Here is a 17,841-nt window from a genome sequence, read left to right as displayed (position 1 = left end):
CGTCACTCACCTGAACGACAAAGTTCAGTCTCAGTGAATGACAACCACAGCTGATCAGTACTATGCTGGTTGTACACGGCCAAACCCATAACCTGATTCTTTGCATTATCAGAGATAATTGAATAAATAAGAGCAGAATTCAGTATATCAACAATTTATTCAACTTGCTGAACCAATTAGAAAATCTAAATTTATCAAATATTGTCAGAAAATAGTTGAATATCTCCATAATATCCTGACAGGAGATGTAGCTTCAAGTCCATGTTATCTCGCTGTGAGAGAGAGAGAGCGGTGTCAAACCAGTGGGGTCAGATTCAGTCTGAAGCTCCTCATGACCCTCCTTTGAGGCCTTTGTTAAGTTTAGAAATCTGTAATCTGATACCATTAACAGTTGTAGCGTGAGCCGTCCATCAAACAGCAAGTACATCATCAGTCTGCCTCCACAGCTGCACCTCACAAAGCCAAATAAAGATTTGGATTATTTTTAGGGTCAGACCTTTATTATAACCAGAGGAGGAGGCCCATCTGACTTAAAGAGAGGCGGCTTGTCTTGATTTTTACATCTCTGTTACCTATTTTATACTTTACTGGCCGTAACTATTTCATTTCCGTGGCTGTGAGATTAATAAAGTTATTTTATATAACACATTTTAGGCTTGCTATCAGTGGAGAAAATGGCGTGCCTTACACACTAGAAAATGAGTTTCCCTCCACATGCCTTTAAATGATCCCTGTGTTTTATTAGAGGTGTGTTAGCTCTAATTTAATTCTCAGTCACACATGAAAACAACTGTAATCTTAACGACAGTTTGGGAGTTTTTCCACCATATTTCTGTAAAATATATCTTCAGTAAAAACTCTGTGACGTTACAGGGACAGAAACGTCTCTCTGTTGGTGAACCAGTGAAAGAATGTGACCTGTTAACGTCGTAAACCCAAGTTTCCGTGCCGTAACCTTCATTTTTAATGAGCGCTGCCTCTGCATTCTTCTCAGTACCCGCTACCTCCAGACCGTCTCTTATGACAACGTGCCCCCGAATCTGATTGGACAGCGCGTGGCCGACGCCTACTGACGTGCAGCCAATCGTTGCGTCAGTCCTGGCCGGTTCCGGTACATCCTCCGACTGGCTGTGCCCGCCCAGTCGACCTACCCCTCACGCGGAGCGGTTGCCGGTATTTAAAAAAAAAAGGGAAAAGCAAAAGATAACAGTGTCGCCGGGCAGGTAGCTTCAGAGGCCGACAGCAGGTCGCGTTTAACGTCTTTTTGAGTGTTTTGACGGCAACGACGAAAGAAGCATAACAATGGATCCGCTGGTCGCTGCGATTGATCAAGGCACGAGCTCAACGAGGTTTCTGGTGAGTGACGTGGAAGAGTCGGTCAAAAGTTTAGGGTATAAAACTTTTGCCGTTTGCTCTCTTTCGGCATTTCTTTGCTGGTTTGTGAACAAAACCGACAGCAAATAACAAAACACTCGACTGAAAGCCTTTTTGTAAGTGGGAGTGATAACTTTGGATGAGAATTAACGCCACAATTAGCCTGTAAGCTACACACGGCGCGGGTGACCCCCGTCGACATCTACCGTTAAGCTAATACATTGTGGGTTAGCTAGCAGCGCCTGTATTTATTCTCTTAAAGTGCAAAGAAGAGACTTTAGCTGAGGACTTTACGTCTAAACGCAGAAACTCCACGTCCACGTGCGCCCCTGCTGGTGAAAGAGCACACTGCCACTGTATTACAGTACGTTACAACAGATCAACTTTGATTACTGAGCACAACTGTTAGCACAAAAGGCTAACTTCAGAAAATCTCATAGCATGCTAATAAATGATCTCCTTCACATCAGGTAATGGCCTGGTTCATATATCAGGTTTGCTAGGAGCCTGGCCGTATTATACATGCTCCTATATTCAGATTTATTGAATAAAATGTCCATTATCAGCTGATAACAGTCACTTCCTCAAAGATTATTTGTGCATCACAGGAAAAGTATTGAAGGATATGTCATGTAAGAAGACCTTCAGTTTATATAATGAATATACGTTTCATATAGCTGTATGGTAAGGACAGCAGTGTGTGTGTTTAAAGATAATAACTTAGTCAGTTTGGCTCTTTATGTGTGGAGTTTTTTACATTTTAATTCTATTAATAATTCTGTTAAGTACAAGGATTACCTTACTGCGGTTGATGAATAATCTCTGAAATTATAATTGAAATGCCTCTCAGCTCTTTCCATGCACACAGAGAAACGGTGGATGTCAGCCAGGTATTTGTTGAATGAAATGTTGAGGGTTGCTAAAGTTCATGACCCCTTTTAAACTAAACTAAGTCGCTCGTCCTGTCTTGTGAAATTCTGTGTTGTTTAGTTTCCTTCTGGTTTCTTTACTTCATACCAGCAAACACACTCCTCTCATACCAGATTATACCAGATTTTCATTTGTTTTCACCGCTGAGCAAAGTGAATCCTGTTTTGTGATCCTTTTGTCAATAAAATTGGGCTTCCTCAAGTAGGTCAGCTGGAAGACTCAGACTTGGCACAAACTAGAGCAGTTTGGTGTTTTGTAGAGGTTTCCAAAGAACAGACAGACATGATTTGATTCCTGAGTAGATGTGACAAACCTCTTTCGGGAAATCTTTGTACTGATTCTAAACATCAGGCTGGTATTTTTTGGGGTGTGTTACATCTCTATCCCAACCTCCCTGATGATGCTTTGGAGTATATTTCAGGTTTATGTGGTCAGAAATGATGGATGTCAGCAGAAAACAGCTGTGACAGTATTGATATTGATGTTAACTCAGTTCTTTCCAAACCTTTGACCTTTGACCCTTTGGGTGCTAATCTGATGACATTGTGGGTCAAGTACAGAAATGGTCATTTTAACCAGAAGTTAAACTTTAACCTAAAGGTTGAGGTTCATTGCAAGATCCAGGTGGTTAAGCGAATGTGTCTTAGCCAGAGTTTACGGTAGTCGAGCAAATCTGAGCCTTGACTTCTGAAGCCTCCAAGAGGGTTTTTTTGTTAAAGCAAATCATCAGCTTCTTACAGTCATCACAATAATTACAATCATCAGCTTATTACAGACATGTACAGCAATGTAAATACAATGACAACACAAACTGTGATGATAAAGTTACCACAGAGGTGAATGCAGGATAGGCATCTGTCACAGTCACAAGGAGTGTGTGTGTGTGTGTGTGTGTGTGTGTGTGTGTGTGTGTACACACACACTTTAAAGAGACTTTAAGGAGACAGGTGGCCTAAAATCAGTCATTTGCTGAGGCTTGTCCCAAAATAGGGTTAGGGACCGGTGGATTGTCAGTGATTACATGGAAGCTTTCTTGATGTATTGATAACTCCGTGGCTACGAGGATACACGACATGACTCTGGTGTCATGTGGAACTTGTTGGTATAAATATTCTGTGGCCACATCCTCCAGGTGTAGTTTTGGTCTTGGTGTGACGTCAGGGGTCTTAAGTCAGTCCTGCTGTGACGGGGACGATGTTCCTGTTTGCTATGCGACTGCGTGACTTCACCTGAATGTCACCTCTTTAGTGTCTGAGGGGTGAGCTTGTACCCTGCTTGTATCTGTGTCTCTGTCACTGTGAGGGATCATAAAGTTTAAAGAGCTCCAGGTTGGCTGGAAGCTGCTTGTGGGCCCCATGTCTCTCAAGGTTAATGTTTTTCCCAGCGTGGCACGTTACTGTGCTGAACTCAAACACCCTGGCAGCATTGAGTGCTGTCTCCAGCTAAATGTAGCCCCCTACTACTATTCACATGAGGGCAATGCTACACAGAGCTCGATCCTATTACCTTATTAGAAGAAATGCTGACTTCTGCTGGAGGTTATAGCTCATAATGCTGCCTCCCCCCTCTGTAACTAATGAAGACTTCAGCCTGTTTTTGGCTTTTTTACAAGCGCCTCCCTGCATCCTTTGTTTTATTTCTGTTCTTGATCTCTTATGAATTCAATTTCTCCACAGGTGTTCAACGCAAAAACAGCAGAACTGTTGAGCCACCACCAGGTAGAGATCAACCAGAGCTTCCCCAAGGAGGGGTGAGTTCACTGACCTCCAAAAGACTGCGACTAACAACTTATTTTCATTAGAAGTTAACGTGCCAGTTACTTTCCAGTCAATCGTCTTGTCTATAAAATGGCCTCTTCAGGTGTCTTGTTTTGTCCGACCAACCAGATTCAGAGACTCGTAAAACCAACAGAACCACATTCCTCTGGAACAGCTGTTTTTGCAGAATGTGGAGGGATGTTTACTTGTTGATATTTTAGCTTCTTGCTAAACATCCAGTGTGCAGAAATCTTTGAAAATGGCATGAAATTGCTTTTGTATGCAATATGATATGAGAAGAAAGAAATATGATAAGATATAGTTTTAAATCCATAAATGTTTACAGGGTTACTGAGGTTACAATTTAACTGCATTTGAGATTAATCAGTTACTTTATTTGACGTGTGTCTCATAACTGAGTCGAAGGTCCAGCTCTCTGTTGTACACTCAAAAGACATCTTGTTTCAGATATGACTGTCTGCTCCATTTAAAACAGTTGATGAGACCATATATCTAATTTCAAGGCTGTGTCAGAAGATGTTGCCTGTAAATTTCTTATCATTGCACAAAAACAAAGGCTAAGTCTAAATCCTGGACATTCCTCCCTAAATGCACATATCCTGAAGCTTCCAGCGTTCAGCTGAGGTCATGTTGCAAGCTTACATCAGCTGGAGGGCTGCTGTTTACTTCTTACCCACTCAGACGTACTTTGAACCATCATGGCTCTTCCCTCTGTTTGTTATATGTGAAATATGACTCTTCACCCTGTAACCTCAAACCTGCTAACACAGTGAAGCCTTGTGACAGGTAACAGGTAAAAACTGCCGATGCATGCTGGTGATTTTCTTTAGATCTCTCTGGACATGTTTGCGTCTGCGCACACACGTGTGGGATTTTGTGTGTTTATGTGCTCATATTTCTGTTTCAATCAGCTGGGTGGAGGAGGACCCAAAGGAGATCATGCAGTCAGTGTACGAGTGCATGGAGAGGACTTGTGAGAAACTCTGCCAGCTCAACGTCGACATCTCCAACATAAAAGGTGGGTGGAGATATGCTAAGCACACCTCCACCTACAGCTGGAGAACAAAACCTGGCTGTTAACCACACCTAACAGAGAGGACCGGCTGGAGGATGAGAGTTTATTGACATTTATGTTGTTGCTCCTCTCCCAGCGGTGGGCGTGACCAATCAGAGAGAGACGACCCTCGTCTGGGACAAAGAGACCGGAGAGCCGCTCTACAACGCCATCGGTATCAGCCCCAGATATTCTTGTTTACATACATATCATTTCATATTTAATCAGTACAGTTAACATTCTGCAAAACAAAGTGCTTGGCAAGGTTAAAGGAAACCAACAGGCAGGTAAAGACAGACATGCACCAAATTAAGACGTCCTCCCTCGGTTCAACCAGCGCTACAAAGACCCCTCTGCTACAAGTGTGAGACGTGACTGCTTCTTAGCTGCAACATCATGAATTGAGCAAATAAGAATATTGTGTCATCTGGGAAACAGCACAGTGCATGACTGGGCTGCCGTGTCCTATGTGACGCCTGTCCCCACCCCTCCACCCACCGCCCCATGTGGTAATGACTCAGCATGGGAGCTGAGCACATGCAGTCACCACCACTGGAGCTGGAGGCCTGCGTGCTCATATTACCAGCAAAGAGAAGCTTTCATTCTCAACGCCAAAGGCCTTTAGGTTCAGCTGGAGAGGCGATCTGCCTCTTGGTTGCTCTGTAGATGGAATCTAAGTCATGCGTTGGGGGGGCGGGGTGTTAAGTTTGTGTTTGTAGAAAGTGTGTCCACCTCAGTGTCCACACAGCTGAAGCACACGCACATTCTGTGGTTGCCATTAGACAAAAATGTCACATTTCTCGGTTTTGTATTAGCTGCTGTTCCTGGTTCTTTAGGTTAATGATGGGTTACTTTCATTTACTTCAGAAATGAATAAAATACCTTGACGAAGCAGAATTTTAACCTCATTCTGAAAATTTATTTTTGTGTCAAATTTCCATTTCTTTACACTTCTAAAAGTTCATGAATGAATGACTTTCTTGCAGCTCATAGACATGCAGCCTGTGTCAAGAGGCTGCAGGTAGAAGTTGCTTTAATTTACTAAAGAAAGTTCAGGAAACGGTGCTGAAATGGTGACGAGGGCTTAAAAGAAAGCTGTAAATGCCAGCATTCATTGTTTTGTGGATGGACTGAAGTGGTTTAGACGTTTCTGTCTCATTTAAGTATTTTAGGTTCTTATGTTGAAGCTGAGCTGGGATAGGCTCCAGCCCCCCGCAACCCCGAAATGGGATGCGCGGGTAAAGAAGATGAATGAATGAATGAATGAATGAATGAATGTTGAAGCTGTGCTCTGTCTGTAGTTTGGCTGGATCTGCGCACACAGTCGACAGTGGAGAGGCTCATTAACAAAACTCCCGGCCAGAACAAGAACCACCTCAAGGTGAGCGAGCTGCACCAGAAGACCTTCATTAGTTTTTAGATTTTAGACTGAGGCTGCAGTGTAAGTAAGAAGATTACAGAAAACGTCTTTACGGATGAACGATGTCCTTTAATTCTCTTTGATTTCTGTTTTTTCTTTTATCCCACTGGTCTATGTCCTCTCTCCAGCACAAGACAGGCCTCCCCATCAGCACCTACTTCAGTGCAGTGAAGCTACGCTGGCTGCTGGACAACGTGGATGAAGTGCGAGAGGCGGTGCTGAGCGAGCGCGCCATGTTTGGCACGGTGGACTCCTGGATCATCTGGGTAAGAGCTGCTCAGAGGCGGTGCACCAGCCATTGGTCCTTGCTTAGCTGCACTGAACGAAGTCTATTGACAACCTGGGAAAATCTGTTTCCTGTGAATCAAAGTGCACAAGAGTAGACGCTGTTTTAAAATCAAGCTATAGAGGACAAACTGGTACGTTTCTATTTGTGAAACTGTGGCCGGGGGCCCACAGAGTCCAGCTCAACGCCCTCTTTTTATTTGATGCACACCCGTTTGACACTGTGCTGTTTTTCCTCAGTGCCTGACGGGGGGCAGGAACGGAGGGGTCCACTGCACAGACGTCTCCAACGCCAGTCGCACCATGCTCTTCAACATTCACACCATGGACTGGGATCCTGAGCTCTGCAGGTAAACTGACCCTTCAGCTCAGACGGTACATCTGTTTGGTTAAAACACACCACAGCTGCTCCATCTTCACTTCTGGTCCCTGTTTGCAGATACTTCGACGTCCCGATGGAGATCCTCCCCAAAGTCCGAAGCTCCTCTGAGATATACGGCCGGATGGTGAGCTCGGTTAACCTTCGCTGTCTGTTCTGTGCTTCAGTGATCCTGTTTGTGTTTTGAGATTGACCCGATAGGACCTGACCTACTTAAATGTTCCAGAGCTGTGAATTCACCTGAATTAAGGCTGAGCTATGATCATAAAATACTGCTGTGCACGGTGTCATGAAACCCTTGAATCACTGTAGTGATCGCAGAACTGATTAAAAACAGTAATGATGGTCTGTCATTTACAGAGCAGTAACGCTGCCTCTCCTGCGTGTGTTTGTGTGTGTGGGTGTGTGCACACGCGCCCCGGTTCGATTATCCTGTGTCTTTGTTTGCCTGTTCTTGTATCTTATCTCTCGACAACAACATGGTCTTAAATGTTAAACCTGTTTTGTGCAATGTGCACCTTGCCCTGCAGTGTGGCAGCTTGTTAGCTTGGCCGCCATGTTTGATTCCTCGCAGTAAAGACGCGTCCTGTGGAGGCCTGTCGTTACCAAAGTGTGACAGCGAGCAGCTTCCTGATTGATCCAGAGGTTTACAGTGAAGACAGACTGACTAAGATCGGTATCATCCTGCAGTGATTTATCCAAACTGAACATGTGTTTCTGTCTTTTACCAGAAATCCAGCTGTCTTGCAGGAGTTCCCATCTCTGGGGTAAGAGCTCTTGTTATGTAACCCCGTTGTCACATTTGCTTCTTCTCATTGCTGATGTCGTCAGCGTGCTGCGGTGTGTGTTACACATGGCTTTCCTCCACACCTTTCATCGACGGACTTTCCATTAGTGCCCCATGATTCTTTGCCAGGCCAATATTAGCCCATCTCAGATATATCATGTCAGCCCTCCTGACAGCCTGAAAGTCACATGAAACTGATCTTAAGGCGTTTTTCCACTTCAAAGGTCAAATGAATCCAGTGCTCACCGCACTGCTGCCTAGCTTAGCATAGCCTATCGTAATTAAAAGGTTTTAAACTGTTAAACATCAACATTCATCAGTATTTGTCATGTGTGAGACACTGATTGTCATGAATACATACACGGACTGTCTCAGCCCTCTAACTGCGACCTCGTCTCTCTCAGTGTCTTGGGGACCAGTCGGCTGCTCTGGTTGGTCAGATGTGCTTCAAGCAAGGCCAGGCCAAAAACACGTAAGTCACGCTCCGTTGTCTTTATTTTGCTTCTGTGTTAGCGCTGCTTCGGCGGTGGAACCGTTCTGTTTTTCATCATCTTCCTTCAGCGTTCTGCACATTAGCTAATTGTAATTGAGCACTAGCTGACATCTTGTTTTAACTGTTTGCACGCATGCAGAAGATTTTCAAAAGTGAAACTTGAAAGAGATGAATCAGACAGAACAAGCTCCTGGACACTTTGTGTTTTGACTAAAGATGAGACTTGAATGAACAATGGTTCAGTAGTCCTATCACTGGTCTCTGGTCTGTTGTAAAGGTATGGGACTGGGTGCTTCCTGCTCAGGAATACAGGGACCAAGGTGAGATATGCTACCCAAGAAAATCTGAGATGATGCTCATGTCTCCAGACGTGTCGTTCCCTCACACTCTGTTTTTCTGTCAGCCTGTGATGTCGGACCACGGCCTGCTGACCACAGTAGCCTACAAAATGGGAAAAGACGAGCCTGCCTGCTATGCGCTGGAGGTGTGTGAACGCTCTCAAACTGGCCTCCACATTGCAGTAACGTCCTCCACGCTGTGTCCTGGTGTCTCACTCCTCGTGTGGTTTGACGGTTTTCTCTCGTGCTCTCGTGCAGGGCTCGGTGGCCATCGCGGGGGCGGTGGTACGGTGGCTGAAGGACAACATGGGCATTGTGCAGTCTTCCTCGGAGATCGGTACGTAGCATCTCAGCTAATATTATGTGAAATCTGGGACTCACTCATTGACTAAATGCAGTCGCTTCAACTCTGTCTGCAGAAACTTTATTGCTTTTTGATCATATAAAGTAGAAAACAGACATGTTTGTGCTTGAATAACTCTTCTTCTGTTTTTCCGTCTTACCTCAGAGACGCTAGCAGCTGCAGCAGGCTCGTCGTACGGCTGTTACTTTGTGCCGGCTTTCTCTGGACTCTATGCCCCCTACTGGGAGCCCAGCGCCAGAGGGTGAGACGGCCAGCTGTTAAAACACGTCGTCACGACCGACTGTCTTTTCACCCTGAGATGAGGACAAACTAAGAATCATGTGACGACGTGTTTCCTCTGCTTGTTTTCCAGCATCATCTGTGGACTCACTCAGTTCACCAACAGGAACCACTTGGCTTTCGCCGCTCTTGAGGCCGTCTGCTTTCAGACCAGAGAGGTGAGCGGCGTCTCCTCTCTGCTTCTTCGCCCTCGTTCATTACGTTAACAGAAATAACAGAAATGAAAGCAGCTACTTTATTCCAGCGTGTTGGGTGTGAAAGCTCTGGAGGTTGTGGTTTCGTGTGTCTGCTGTTGGCTGATTTTGGTTTGTGTATCACTCAGATCCTTGATGCCATGAACCAGGACAGCGGCATCCCTCTGACGCAGCTGCAGGTGGACGGAGGCATGACGTCCAACAGATTACTGATGCAGCTGCAGGCCGACATCCTCTGCATGTCCGTAGGTAAGAAGACTGAGAGTGTGTGTGTGTGTGTGTGTGTGTGCTCATACACCCAAACAGACACTTTAAGTATACGTGTAGATATCAGCTATTTTATATACACTACTGTCCATGCAAAGAAGAGTTTTCTGGAACCTCAGGACACAGTGATCGCTGTCTGTATAAGGAGTTCTGTAAACTTCATTCCTCACAGCTGCATTTATTAACGCTGTCAGTGTGTTGATGAAAGCTTTGAGTCAAGCAGAACAAACAGCTTCTCGTCTCTCTCCACCTTCAGACTTTACTCTGGTTAGTCAGTGAGAGAAACCATCCACACGAGCCTGAACCTGGACTTTGTACCTGCTCTGCCTTCATGACTTTTGCCCCATTTAAAAAAAAAAAAAAAAAAAAAAAAACACACACACACACACACACATGAAGCTTGACTTTGAGTCAGAGCACAGATTTCCTGCTGTGCACATGACCTTGTACCCATGAACGTCACATCATTCGTCAGATCGACATCACAGCATCCAGCGTCGTGACTGTTTGTGGATTCCAGTGTGTCTGAGTGGAGGATTCATTTGATTGTTCCTAACGTTTCAGTCTTTGTCTCTCTGCCTGTCTGTCCCATCCCGGTCCAGTGCGGCCCACCATGTCCGAGACCACGGCTCTGGGTGCAGCCATGGCGGCGGGGGCGGCAGAGGGGGTGGAGGTGTGGAGCCTGAGCGCCGGTCACCTCCCACAGGTCACCTCAGAGAAATACGAGCCTCAGATCAACTCCGACGGTGAGAGTCAGACCAGGAGGAAACGTACTTTTGAGCCACTTGAACAGGTCGTACTTGTCTTCTGTCGTGTCCTGACTCAAACGTCCGTCTGTCCTCACAAACAGAGAGCGAGTTCCGCTTCGCTCGCTGGAAGAAGGCCGTCCAGAGAGCCATGAACTGGGAGACCACGGAGCCCTGCTGCAACGCCAACGGTACACGTTTGTCTTATTCAGGAATAGTGTTAAATGAAGTTTCCTGACCCTCGAGCGACGGACGAGTGCAGGAGTCTGACCGCGGTCCTTCTGGGACGCTCTCTCTCTGTTTCGCCGACAACAGGTTTAGGGAAGAAGATGAACGGCACCCCCTGGGGGGTCCCTCCCACCCCTCCCCCATCCAGAGTGGACCCCTAAGGTCCGACTGCTGCTGCATGTGACACTTTGAAGTTACGACACTAACTTGTTGATGTAGTGACGGGGCTGACTGCGGCATGGTCACGTTTCTCAGCATCACTAACACAGTGTGTCCAAGGGTTGGACCAACGCAGGCTTTTCATCGCCAACCTCCAACAGAGAAGAAGAAAGGTTGAAACTCTGAGCCGCTCCCTTTTTTAATTGTTAAAATGCTTTTACTGACACGTTAGAGCTTTAAACAAACTGAACAGGGAGTCAAACACGTCTCGTGGACCATGTTTGTTCCATGAGACGAAGGCTTGATGCCCAAACGTGTCACTTTAACATGAAATTTAAAACATCGATTTTCATGTGTCAGAAGAGCTTCTGGACTCAGCCAGTCAGACCTAAAGAGGAGGTTCTGTCAGATCTGTTGAGGATGACGTTACTGTGACATGAATCAGCTGTGTTGGTCCAGCCCTGGTGTTTATGGTCTGCATGTTACTGCTCAGTACTTTTCCCACGTTTCTCCAGCTGACTGAAGGGGCCGTTGCTCCGTCAGGCCGCCGCAGTTTAAACCTGCATCACCTGGTCTCTTAAACACCTTTACTGCTGAGGTTTAAACTGCGTCTGAATCCAGTCGCTGCGTTCTGTATGAATCACTCGAGCATCGTGTCTGAGGTTTAACTTCCTGCAGACGTGGGTGAAGGTTTCAGGAGTGGTGTGTCTCACCCGAAATCAATCCAAACCAACCAACCGTGACAATCCGAAAACAACTGGAGAGACGGCCTAAATGATAAAAAACGCATGCCTGAGGGACTTGTCAAAGCTTTTCAGTGCAGACTGAGTCCTTCCTTCCTATAATCTGCTTCAGTTGGACTCCTCTGAGCCACAGATGCGTACAGACGGAGCAACAGCCCTGATGGGTTTAACTGCTTTGCTTGCTGTCAGTCTGTCAGAATGGTGGTTTCTCGTGATAATAACACATGAATAACGACCTTCTCCCGCCTCACAGGCCACCAGCAGTAATCATGGTACGAGTCCAACATGGAAGCTGACCGTGGATCCAGAGTGGATGGCTGCATGATGTGACGTGCAGTGGCTTTCGGGTGAAGCGTAGCGTAGTATCTGCTGACTGCAACACGACTGAGAAGCCATCATCACCCTCAAGCGCCACCTGGATGAACGCTGACATGACCTGTGAGCGTTCTGAAGGACGTATGGAAGCGTTTCTGATGGAACTTTGCTCGACTTCACTGAAGAAGTGAAGGTGTTAGGAATGTGCCGACTTCAACTTGTGCAATAAATCATGGGGGAATCCGGTGCTCCCAGTGTGCAGGAGAGCTGCACCGATGTACCTCATCACTGTAACCACACAGATCCTGTACTGTGTTTTTAACCGCCTGTTCTGTACATAGTGTTGATGTTTGTACTTTTTCTTCTGGGATGTGAGATCCAAACGGCTCCGAACATGTTGTGTCCTGTTGAAATGGAGTTTGTTTTCCATCATTCTGAGCTGGTGTCAAAGCGACGGTTGGCGGCCTCTCAGCAGCACTTCAGAATTTATCCTCCTGTGCCGGGACGGGAGGATCGTGGGAGCCGCGCAGGTTTTTTTAAGGGAGGTGTTTTTAAGAAGCGGATTTTATTTTTTTAAGTTCATCTTTGCTAAAGTCGGCGCTCTGTGAGGAAACCCCTCATCACTGCTGCCACACTGATTCTATTCATAGTTTTATATTTCAAACTTAAGCACAACCTCTTGACATCCGAGCCACCGTACACGTCCACGGATGCAGATCCTGAACCTGAATTTAATTCAGAATGAAGATGACTGCAGATGAACTTTAGTGAAAGTTGAACATTTTTATCCTGATTTGTCGTCATTCAAAGGGAACATTTGGGTACTGTGTTAATGTCTGGAGACTGATTTACTGACAGGTTTGTTCATCTTTGTCATGTGTACCTAATCATCCCTGATCCTGCCTGCATGTCACCTGTGGGTTTCTTTCTGTAATTTGTTTGACAAGATGTAGAGCAAGAGTGCTTCAGCTCTGCAGGAATGAACTGATGCTGTAACAACTGACAGAAATAAAAATGAGAACATCAGCTCGCACGCTTTTTATCCAAGTCTGCTTGATATGAACGAGGCAAACGTAACATCTTTAAAGTCAACAGAGATTTAATATTCCAGTCAGGTGACAGGAAGAGACGTTAGAAAGGTGTTTGCCCACAGCGGCTCACGCCAGGAATTCTTCAACATCCACAATGATGTTCTTCATACATTTACAAAATACTTTTACACATCTCAGAGAAGGAAAACAGGGCCTAAAATAACACGAGGCACGTGTGCACCACACACGACGTCACGCCTGTTCAAAGCAGGAAGTTCATGGAAGGAAAGAGCAGATACACAGCGGAGGAATCAGTCCAGGTGGAGTCCGCCTGGCGGACTCAGCGGGAAAACTGCCTCTTGTCGCCTTTTCCTTTGTTGACGTGTTTAAAGATTCTGGATTTTTTCATGTTGTTGGACTTCTGGTATCCGAACCCGCCTCCACCGCCTCGCTTCTGCATCTTCACGCCTTTACTGCTGTGGACGTCTGCGGAGGGGCTCAGTTAAGGAAGACATTTTTTAATAGAATAACGACAAAAACAGGATTAAATACATTTTATCCCTCAAACAAACAGCAGCGTGTGACGTCACAGTGTGCAGAGTCACAGCAAAGGATACTCAGATCGACATATGGAGGAACTTTGAAGCCGAACGACAGCGCCACCATGGGGAGGTTGAGGGTGTTGACGCTGTAGATCTGTTTGAGTGAGTGGGAGTCGTAAGCCCTCACGTAGGACTTGTAGGCCTCTTGGGCCGACTTGTGGAGATAGTAGTTCTTCTCAATCAGCTTCTCCATCTTAAGAATGAGAGGGAGTGTGAAGTGAGAGGTGAGCATTTGCACTTTTAACTACAGATAACCAAAAAGAAGCATTTAACAATAGATGTCTCACCTGAGACTGGATATCAGAGATTTTACTCCAAGAAAACTCAAACTCGCTCAGCGGGACCTGAACAACACAGAACCAAGATAAACTGAAAACCAATCCCCTTTAAAGGCACGTCAGGAGCAGAAATTTCCTGTAAAATGGAAAATACAGATGTGTGTGATGATGTGGAAAAGAGATGGTCACCTTGGCTTGTTTCAGGAAGCGGAGGAAGCCGAGCTCCTCTGGTCGGAGGATGAGGAGCGCGTGGCCTCTGCCGTTGATGCCTCTGGCTGTCCGGCCCACCCTGTGGATGTACTCCTGTGGACAGAAACTGAAGCTTGAACACGAGTCTTAATCTGTGACTTCACTGCAGCTCGAAAAGAGACCTTCACAAGGCATCGAGTGAGACCGATGTTTGAGTCCTCACGAACCAAGCTGCATCAGCTTCAATACCTTGGGGTCGTCTGGGGGGTCATACTGGACGATCCAGTCCACCTCGGGGATGTCCAGCCCTCGAGCTGCCACGTCAGTACACAGCAGGATGCCCGAGTCAGCGTTGCAGAACTGGAAGAAGGTGGTGGTACGTTTGGTCTGCTTCTGTTTGCCCTGTGAAACAGAAAGAGAAGAAGAAGCATTTGGCTTTGTAGATCAGATGAAAACCACCTACGACAATGACGCAGGAGGAGAAGAGCTCGTCTTACGTGGATGGCCATAACCGGCAGGTCGATGTAGTTGAGCAGTTCATAATGGAATTTCACAGACATGCAGGAGGAGAAGAAGACCATCAGCTTCTTCTTGCGGTTCTTCTTCAGGAAGGTGAAGAGCAGCAGGAAGCGCTTCTCTGACGGACACACCACGTAGCCCTGAGACAGGAGAGACGCCGCTTCACCTCACGTTCTATACATAACGTAACACGAGGCACATTCAGCAGAAATGCAGCGACACTACCTGCTCCAGGCCGTCGACGGTGGCGTTGTCTTTGTTGTCATCTACGCCGACGTACAGGGGCTCTTTCTTCAGGGAGATGCGAGCCAAGTCCTCCACCTTCCGGGTCTGAGTGGCTGAAAACAGCATGGTCTGTCTCTTCTCTGGAGGGTGGAAGCGTGATGCAGGAAGGGTCAGAATACTGTGTTTCATTTAAAGTGACCATGAAGAGTGAAACACAGCCTGAACTCAAGTCTGAGAAAAACAACCGCTCACAAAACTACACAAAACCACAGAGGAAGAAGAGCTCAGAGCAGCAGAGACGTACTCGGCAGCAGCTTGATGATCTGCTTCAGCTCCTCCTCGAAGCCCACCTCCAGGATTCGGTCGGCCTCGTCAATAATCAGACACTGCAGGTTCTTGAACATGAATCCAGGAGTGTTCTGAAAGCACAAAAAAGTCTCGATTTAATCATCTCACACAAATGTTAAACACAAGCAGAACCCGGAAAAGCACAACGTGTTTACAGTAAGAACTCATCAATGGAACAATGATGTTTGATGTGTGTGTCAAAATCACTAACTCAAGTGTCACGACACCAATGACGAACTCTTTCACTTCCTGTGTCTGCATTCAGAATTTCATCGTGTTGACAGGGTGCTCAGTTCATATCCCCTCTGGACCCCCCCAGCTCACCTGGAGGTGGTCCAGCAGACGGCCAGGTGTGGCCACCAGGATGTTGACACCATTGGCCAGTTTCTGGGCCTCAGCTGAGCGGTTGCTTCCCCCCATGATCAGACCGTAGGTGTGGACGTGGTGGGTCATCAGCTCCTTCAGCACGCCATAGGTCTGCATCGCCAACTCCCGTGTGGGTGAAAGGATCACTACGCCAGTGCCTGGGGGGAGAAGGAAGAGGAGGAGGTCAGTTAAGGATATACAGTTTGATGCATCAGGTAAAATCAATGTTTCCAGGAAGAGAAATGAAGAGGAGGATTACCGTTCCTGGGCATGAACCTGAGCTTGTAGATGAGCTCTATAGACGGGATGAGGAAGGCCAACGTTTTACCACTTCCTGTCTTGGCAGCAGCCAGAACATCCCTGCAGAGGAGCAAAGCAAACAGAGACACAGTTTGATTTGATCTTCGCTGCAGAGCTACAAGCAAAGCAGGGGGTGTGGGTCTTACCTCCCCTCCAGCAGGGGCCGAATGCTTTTGTGCTGGATCTCAGTCATGTGTTCAAAGCCCATCTCCTTCACTCCCTTCAGCGTGTTCTCGCTCACAAGCCCAGCAAGGGAGGCAAAGGATGTGTCCTCAAACGCTCCTGGAACATCAGGTAAAGGTTAGTAAGTGCAAAGCAGATCAGAGGAAAGGCCACGACCGAGTGTGAGAAAACAGACAGATAATCGTGTCCTTGCAGTCACTCCCGTCAGGAGAATCACTGGTGACTCCTCCCACAGACAACCACAAGAGTCTCTGTATGCCTTCGCTGACACCCGCGTCACGATGGAAACGCTGAGCGGGCAACACATGAAGGCAACACAGCAGCCCTTTTCAGACACCTCCAAGTTGATATTCCAGAACAGCTCGATTCAAGCCGACGGGATCGCTCCTGACAGATGTGACAAACACAGCTGGAGAACGGAGCCGAGCGGGGAAGAAATTAAGTGGACAAGGGACAAACCAGGACTGTGTCCACTGAAGCCGAGCTCAGACTTCAGGAGTTCTGGACCCATTTACTCCACTTCCCTTATCTCCTGAACACAGCTCACATGTAACAAAGCTGCTGAAGTTCCCACCTGGTCTACAGCGAGAGGACATTCATGTCTTCAGTACCTGTTAAGCCAGAAGGTAATTCAGGTTGATCTTCCTCTTCATCATCTCCCTCTTCATCATCTGAAGCTTGCTCTGGTTTGTCAGTATCCTGTTCTCCATCTTCATCTGCTAGCGCTGCTCCCCCCTGCTCCTCCTCCTCCTCTTCTTCTTCTTCATCTGCTTCTTTCACTGTTTTGGTCTTCTTCTCAGCTGGAATGAGGATTAGAACATGTTAGCTCACCATCACATTCAGACATTAACATGTCAGGGTGCGAAACTCCATCTGTCTACCTGGTGATTCAGCTGTGTCAGGAAGTTTTCTTTTCTTCTTCGTCTTCTTCTTCTTCACAGGAGTTTCCTCTGTTGTTGTGCAGTCCAAAGGTACCTCAGTCTGCTTTTTCTGTTTCTTCTTGGGCTTGATGTCTGTCTCACAGCGCTGCTCCTCCAGCCCGTTTGAGGTTTCTGTCAAAACACATTGCAAAAAGAGACAAATAATGAGAAAGAACTGTTACAGATTACGATGTGCTTCATGATTATACTTCCTGGGGATTCGATCGCGTTTCTGATCTTCGGTATAAAGTTAATACTTGTGGATTTTCTGCTGCTAATAGAGATATTTGACAGTGTTTCAATGCTAGCTAGCTACATGTAAATTCAGAATAATCTGACAAATAACGGTGACATAAACAAATATCTAATGTTAAATCGAGATCAGCTAACATTGTGTCCGTTAGTGAAAAACCAAGTCTAACATGTTAGAGCTCAAATCATGCCGTGAAGAGCTAACGCGGTTAGCTTAGCAGGTGAGCTTCGTCGCCGCGTCAGAAACACGGAAAACAAACAAGAACCTCGGAGGACTTTTCTCTGACAGACGTACCCCCCTGGTCCTGCTCCGGTGCTTTACTGAGCAGCTGGCGCTCTTTGTTCTTTTCATTTCTTTTCTGGATTTTCTTCCGGAGAAGCTTCATCTGTAGGTCCGCCATGGTAACGGAGCACGGCACACGTGTGTGTACTTCCCAGGACCCTTCCGGGCAGCAGTCTACGCTGCCTGAGTGAAAATGCGAAGGACCTCACAGA

The 17,841-nt window shown here is 46.5% G+C and overlaps 2 protein-coding genes across 3 annotated transcripts; one reads left to right on the top strand and one right to left on the bottom strand.

Annotated features, from left to right (window-relative positions):
• Positions 1-1,138: 1,138 nt before the first annotated feature.
• LOC143330984 (glycerol kinase-like) lies at positions 1,139-13,165 on the top strand. 2 transcript variants are annotated; one of them, XM_076747791.1, is made up of 20 exons: positions 1,207-1,356; positions 3,981-4,054; positions 4,994-5,100; positions 5,234-5,311; positions 6,438-6,517; positions 6,685-6,822; positions 7,082-7,191; positions 7,281-7,347; positions 7,952-7,987; positions 8,412-8,479; positions 8,778-8,820; positions 8,904-8,984; positions 9,097-9,175; positions 9,347-9,443; positions 9,555-9,639; positions 9,804-9,924; positions 10,545-10,688; positions 10,793-10,879; positions 11,004-11,078; positions 12,072-12,208. In XM_076747791.1, exons 1-19 carry the CDS (start codon positions 1,303-1,305, stop codon positions 11,075-11,077), a joined length of 1,623 nt encoding a protein of 540 aa, XP_076603906.1. In that variant the 5' UTR covers positions 1,207-1,302; the 3' UTR covers position 11,078; positions 12,072-12,208. The 2 variants fall into 2 exon arrangements, with proteins under 2 accessions (XP_076603907.1, XP_076603906.1); XM_076747792.1 differs by lacking the exon at positions 11,004-11,078 and having other exon boundaries at positions 1,139-1,356; positions 12,072-13,165.
• A 43-nt stretch (positions 13,166-13,208) lies between these two features.
• On the bottom strand, positions 13,209-17,784 carry ddx18 (DEAD (Asp-Glu-Ala-Asp) box polypeptide 18). Its single transcript, XM_076747793.1, has 14 exons — positions 17,642-17,784; positions 17,056-17,226; positions 16,786-16,974; positions 16,138-16,273; positions 15,951-16,051; positions 15,650-15,849; positions 15,282-15,396; positions 14,978-15,117; positions 14,731-14,892; positions 14,483-14,635; positions 14,234-14,347; positions 14,054-14,110; positions 13,782-13,959; positions 13,209-13,650 (listed from the first exon to the last, which is right to left on the bottom strand). Exons 1-14 carry the CDS (start codon positions 17,745-17,747, stop codon positions 13,505-13,507), a joined length of 1,968 nt encoding a protein of 655 aa, XP_076603908.1. The 5' UTR covers positions 17,748-17,784; the 3' UTR covers positions 13,209-13,504.
• Between the last annotated feature and the right edge of the window lie 57 nt (positions 17,785-17,841).

Source organism: Chaetodon auriga, chromosome 13, assembly GCF_051107435.1.
Source record: "Chaetodon auriga isolate fChaAug3 chromosome 13, fChaAug3.hap1, whole genome shotgun sequence".
Taxonomy (NCBI): Eukaryota; Metazoa; Chordata; class Actinopteri; order Chaetodontiformes; family Chaetodontidae; genus Chaetodon; species Chaetodon auriga.
Note: the sequence above shows the minus strand (reverse complement) of the source record. Positions and strands in the feature narration are given on the sequence as shown.